This window comes from Brassica oleracea, chromosome C1, assembly GCF_000695525.1.
Source record: "Brassica oleracea var. oleracea cultivar TO1000 chromosome C1, BOL, whole genome shotgun sequence".
In the NCBI taxonomy this organism is placed as follows: domain Eukaryota; kingdom Viridiplantae; phylum Streptophyta; class Magnoliopsida; order Brassicales; family Brassicaceae; genus Brassica; species Brassica oleracea.
Genome location: NC_027748.1, coordinates 23207236 through 23213898, shown reverse-complemented (window position 1 = coordinate 23213898; position 6663 = coordinate 23207236). Strand labels below are relative to the sequence as shown.

Sequence of the window (6663 nt, the reverse complement as noted above, 5' to 3'; positions counted from 1 at the left end):
TTATGTTATTCACAAGTTCACTATGTTTCATTCATTAAAAAATAATGGAATACTTAGTTGGCATGTTATAAATTTTCGGAGACAAAACTCACACACTAAAAAGCTAAAGTCCTAAACATAATAAAATTAAAAACAGTAATTAAGCCAGAATCTCACTAAGCCGGATGAAAAAGAAAAATCAATCTTTAAGAATGATTGCAACACTAATCTTCTGATAAAACGGAGATAGAGAATAAGCTAGGAAAGAGCCAAAACCCCACAAAGCTTAAGAAGAACACTATGTTTTTTCTTATCAATGGTATTTCTAATCTCAGAAAAGGAAGAAGGTTTTAGAACCCATATTACCTAAACAACAAGGCAGCTAGCTAGCCCATTAAATTCCTTACCATTCGTTAAAATGCTTATATTATCTCCAAAATATTGAATTTTCATTGGTCCATTTCCAGGGAATCAAAATGATAAATCCAACATTTATTACTTTATCTAATGTATGAAGATACCACACACTATTGACGTTAATAAAGAGAAGGTAAATGATAAAATAATTAGTCTAATATTTCACCTAAGTGTCAGTTAAATTATTTAGTACTTTATAGTCAGTTATATTATGTATTTTAATTTTTAGACGTCCATCTGTATATATAAAGTTGTTTTTTTTTTCTGACAAATGGCAGAAGCTTTTGGGACAGGTGCCGTCAATGTATTTATTTTTATATTTTAAGTCATTTTTTTTAGATTATTGCAATTTGGTCAAGTACTTCTAATCGTGAACTATCTAATTATTTCCGCATTAACTATTATTATATGAAGTTTGATAATCTATTTTATTGTTCACTAAAATTCAAGATGAGTACAAAAATAAATAAAATAATAGAAATATATTTTACATATTTAATTTATTCACAACTAAAAATAACATAATTTTTGTTATTTTATTATTTTTTTACCATTTTTTTATTTAATTTACAAATTATATATTTATTTAACTATTAAAAATATAAAATGACAAAACTAATAAAAAGAAATTAGAATGCAATACATGATCTAAACATAAAACTTCCACATCGAGAAAGAAAAAGCAAAATACATTAGTAACACTAACTCAATAAAAGTTTGGAGCTGAAAAAAGATCAACAAAGCATAATAACATATCTCATCTTACCATAGAGTGTCTTGGCTAGAACAAGCAGATGTCAGAAAAAGGTAAAAATATAAAATATGAGACAAAGCAATCTCCGGAACACAAATGATCGCGATCAAACACCAGCGCAAAAAACCAAAAAAGTGGGCCAGAAAAAGAATAATCATCGGAAGAACAAAGTCACAATGAAGCAAAAAGACGCATGTCTAAATAACCGGAAGCACAACCACCAAGTAAGAGATAAGAAGTACCTCACAAACTAAAAAACACATACAAGGCGCTCATGCTAGCGAAGAACCACAAAACTCTAAATAGAAGAAACCAAAGCCGTAAAAGACTAACTCCGCACACATACACCAAATGATGCATGAGAAAAAGATAAAAAAACATGAGTGGGAGAGAATGGAAGCCAACCACCGAGAAACCAAAGCTTAAGCTAGAGACCATAAACAACCTTCCAAGCGCACAAAGCATACACAGAGAAAAACACTATCCAAACTTGGAGTAGCAAATTTGGCGAAAGGGAGAGCCACAAGAGACGTGATCAACGATCAACGGTGCAACGAGATGAGAGAACAAAGTGATAAAAAGAGACAAAATGAAATCAACAAACCGTGGAGCCATCCTCGAGCTATGGAAAAGAGCGTAGAAGTCAGATCACCAAAAATCAGATCTTGAAAACCAAGACGAGCAGAGACTATTGATAGCAAACCAACGATGAGGAAAACAACATCAATGACAACTAAACTCTGACCCAACCCAACGAGATGTAGTTTCTAACTTTAGCCAAAACCTAAGGAAAAAGGACCAATATTGACCAAAATAACATACAACGCCATAAGAAACAACCGCACAACATGAAACTAATATGCCTGATCTATAACAAATACCAGATAATCTCACAGAAAAAGAAGCTGAGGAAAAACAAGAGCACAGAGATGAGTCTTTTTCCAGTGATGGTGAGAAGCATTGCACACGAGAGATGTAAACAAAATACATAGATAGTGATAGCTCAAAGTCAAAAGATGGGGGAAGTGCAAAAAATACTTTAAAAGATTAATGTTCAAAAATGTGAAAAATTAAAATACAATTTTGACGCCGTTAATCTTAGAATCAACAAATGCCTAAAAATAAAGTTATTGAAATTCAATATGTTTTACATCATAAACTTACTTCACCACTAACAAATAGTATTATACATACAACAACACATTATTAAAAAGATAAACACATAATATATTAATTTATTACCTACCACTACATAATATAATAAAACAGCAAATAATATTCTTCACAAATAAATACTGACCACATAATCACATCATCAGAAAATCATATCTAAGAACAATAAAACAATATTCCGGTTGGATACTCCCCGATAAAGAAAAAAATAACATTTTAAATAAACGCCAGGAACCACAAATATTATTAAAGTTTGGTATGTAAAATTGTGGACCCAACCGTCCAAAAACATTATAAAGAGAAACGTGGCCTAGCACACAATTGGAGGCTATATTAATTAAGTGAGAATATTTTAAAGTTAAGAGAGAAAAAAGGGTTATGAACTTATGATCGAACACCAAGCCATGGAGATTGAGATACCAGAGACAACCATGAGGAAAGACGAAGAAGAAGATGAGCAACCCCTTAGTCCGGCGGCGCGCGTGTTCCACGCTCCGGAGTTTAATTGTTACGTCATATCGGTGATCGGTGTTAAGAAGAAGATCGAGCCAGATGTTATTATGGAAGGATTAAAGCAAACTTTGATCAGACATCCTCGTTTTTCCAGCAAAATGGTGAGTCCCACACTTTTAGCTCTTACATACATACAACTAATTGTATATATGTTTACATAATTGTAACTTCGTTTTATTTGAAAACAAACTTATATGTCTATAATTTATCCAAACTTATATGTCTGTCTTATATATGTGTATTATATATATATATATATATGTGTGTGTGTGTATGTGTGTGTTTTAACTCGTATTTATAAATTCTTTATATAGCCAATAAAAAAAGAAATTAATTCTCTTGATGGATACAAACTTTTTCAATATTTTGATCGGTTTACATATTTTATTTGACTTTTCTCCTAGTTTTGCGTGACCGTAGAGTTGGGATACTGTTTCTTGACCAATTATCTTTCGTATGGTCTTTTCTCCTAAGCTAGCATTCCAAAATGGAAGAATACTGTTCCAATTGGTCTAGAAAATAAAATCTAACGGAAAATGCATTTGAACAGTAGGAAAGAATTTCCACCCAAATGATAATTATTGTGTAAATATGTAATTAAATTTGTAAATATTTGATAAAAGGCTAATATTTGTACTCTGCTTACTATTGTTCATGTATTATAATTCTGGTTTGGGGGGGTTTGAATCATTTAGGTTTATATACCTTTTGATAAAAAATATTAATACTTTTTGTTTGTTCTCGCTTCAGTTTATCAAGTTTATGAGAATATTAGTTTCCAAAGTTAAGCGATTGCTCTTACAAATATTTTGCTCATGTCTTACTTTAATATCTATTTTATTCTAACGTTATTACTTAAATATGTCTCTGCATTTTGTTTTCTTCCATGTAACTATCATTCATATACGTATAATTCTTTTTTTCCTATACCCTTACGGAAATTTATTTAATTTGACCATTTTAGAACTAATTGACCATTTTTTCCTCCTCACCTCTATTTATAGGTTTTGAGATTTTAATGTTAATTTTAACATTTATTTAAATAATTAATTACTTGAAGGTGAGCAGAAGGAACAAGAATAGTCAAACACAAATATGGGTTCGGACAAACGTGGTCGTCAGCGATCACGTCATCGTACCAGACATCCAAACGCAAAACATAGAGAACGCAAACGCAGATAAGTTTCTTGAGAGTTACGTCTCGGACCTCACGTTGATCCCTTTAGACACCTCGAAGCCATTATGGGAGCTTCACCTACTCGATTTGAAAACCTCTGACGCTGAAAACGTCGCCGTTTTGAAGTTTCATCACTCTTTAGGAGATGGTATGTCTCTAATGGCTCTTGTCCTCGCTTGCATGCGTAAAACATCGAACCCCGACGAGCTACCGACTCTACCGAACCAAAACCGATCATCGTCCAGATCTTCCCGGTTAAAGGCCGGTTCAAGAGGTGATTTCCGATTCTTGTGGTTAATTATGGTTCTATGGTCGGCGATAATGTTGGTTTTGAATACGATGTGTGATGCGTTGGAGTTTATTGCTACGGCAATGTTCCTTAAGGACACTGAAACACCCATCAAAGGCGATTTCCGGCTAAGTAAGCATAAACAGATGTCTTTGGTTCATCGTACCGTAAGCTTAGACGACATAAAGCTAATAAAGAATACCATGAACATGGTAAGATTCCTAACAATATTTTTGTCTTTATCATCGACCGTTATTACTTGTTACAATATGTTTTTTATACTTTTTATTAATTTTTTTTTTTTTTTGGTTTTCTAGACTGTCAACGATGTAGTACTTGGAGTAACTCAGGCTGGTCTCTCGCAATACCTTGAAACAAGATATGGTAAAACTATATTTATATACGCTTTGACATATACATGTTAAAATATCATATACTATTAATATTAACGAGTCACTTCTCATGACCTTGTGATAAACTAATAATAGTAGAGAAGAAGAAGAAACTAGGAGAAGATCAAAGGAATTCAAATCATATGCCTAAAATAATAAGGCTAAGATCAGCTATACTTGTAAATCTAAGACCCACAACTGGAATCCAGGCAATTTCATATACTTTATCACCTTTTTTTCAACGACGATCATATAAAAAACTTATTAGCATTTAAATTCTTGGCTTAAAACAGGATCTATCTGATATGATGGCCAAAGGATCTAAGTGTAGATGGGGAAATTGGATCGGCTACATAGTCTTTCCGTTTTCTATCGGCTTACGCAAAGATCCGTTGGAACATCTTCGAAGTGCCAAAAGAATCATCGACCGGAAGAAAAACTCGTTAGAAGCCGCACTAACATTCATCGTCGGTAAATTGATGATTAAATCGTTCGGCGTTAAGGTTAGTTTGAACAATAATTAGCCTATTTGTAATCATCATCAACAAAGCAATACCTAACTTACCATTTATTTTTGTCAATTGGTCGTTTATCTAATCATATGAATTGAAATGAATGTAGATGGCAGCTAATATAATAAATAGAGCATTGTCCAACACAACGATGTCCTTCTCAAACTTGATTGGTCCTATTGAAGAAATCAGCTTCTTTGGACATCCTATCGCTTATATGGCCCCTAGTGTTTATGGCCATCCCCATGTAAGGTTTTAGATCATTTTATTTTATGTAATGATTTTGCCTTTTATTGTTTTTTTAGAATTAGTGATCAGTAAGATTTGACGATCTCAAATGGTCTAATTTGATTAGGCTTTGACGATGCATTTCCAAAGTTATATGAACAAGATGACGATTTCTTTGACCGTAGATCCAACGGTCATAAGCGATACTCATCGGCTACTTGACGACTGGGAGGAATCTCTAAAAAACATCAAAGCTGCTGTCCAAGAACGAGGCTCCATTCATTAGTAGATTGAGAGAAATTTTTATTCTTATCTTCTTATTAAAACGTTTGAAAGAAGATAAAACGTACTAGGAGATATAATCATGATATCATATAGTACTGATTAATCCTTTAAATATATAAATTGGGTTTGAAAATTTATGGTCACTCCAACAATATCACTCCCTTGTAAGCTTCAGTGATGTCCATGCTTGGAAGGCTACCATGTTAATTGATAATTATTTTGTAATAAATACAGTTTTCAAATAAATGTTAACCACGTCATCATCTGGTGGAAAGTTGATCATGGCCGATTCTTTATTAGTTTGCGCCGTTGTCAGCGACTTAGTAGCATCCTGCCGTATGTCAGCTACGTTTTATGTTTGGGACCGAGGTTAATCCAAAAACTAATTAGTAGTTACTCAAACCAATCAAATCAATATGATATAATTCAGATGATGCATTTCCAAAGCTACATGAACAAGATGACGGTTTCTTTGACCGTAGATCCTACGATCATAAGTGACACTCATCGACTACTTGACGATGGTAATTTCAGGAAATCTTCCGTAGTCTTCCAAAGTTTAACTCAGATTCGAAAAAAATCAGCATATGTAAAAACGTTCAAAAGAGAAAAATTTCAAAAATAATTTTTAATACTTAAATAATAAATAAATAAAATCACATTAGATTGAATCTATAATTTTTATAGAATCTAACATATAAACACACACAAAAATACATATCCAAAAATTATAGATCTACTTTTAAAGGAGTGGAAGATGAAAACCATATAATGAAAAACATGCATAAAAAGATAATTTAGTGAGAAAAACACGAGACACAAAAATGTAAAATTGATATAAAGTTTAGTTTTTCAAATTCAAAGAGATTAGAGAGAGGTTGTAGATTTTTAGAGTGGAAAACATTACATTTTTGTCACATCCATTTGAGAAGATTAGAGAGATT

At 32.4% G+C, this 6663-nt stretch overlaps 1 protein-coding gene across 2 annotated transcripts; it reads left to right on the top strand.

The window, feature by feature from the left end:
* The first annotated feature begins 2638 nt into the window (after positions 1-2638).
* LOC106322677 (O-acyltransferase WSD1-like) lies at positions 2639-6000 on the top strand. Of its 2 annotated transcripts, none has more exons than XM_013760790.1 (7): positions 2639-2937; positions 3897-4514; positions 4620-4686; positions 4794-4903; positions 4988-5197; positions 5316-5453; positions 5562-5990. In XM_013760790.1, the coding sequence occupies exons 1-7, from the start codon at positions 2710-2712 to the stop codon at positions 5718-5720; spliced, it is 1530 nt and encodes a 509-aa protein (XP_013616244.1). In that variant the 5' UTR covers positions 2639-2709; the 3' UTR covers positions 5721-5990. The 2 variants fall into 2 exon arrangements, with proteins under 2 accessions (XP_013616244.1, XP_013616236.1); XM_013760782.1 differs by having other exon boundaries at positions 2710-2937; positions 4791-4903; positions 5562-6000.
* Positions 6001-6663: the final 663 nt, after the last annotated feature.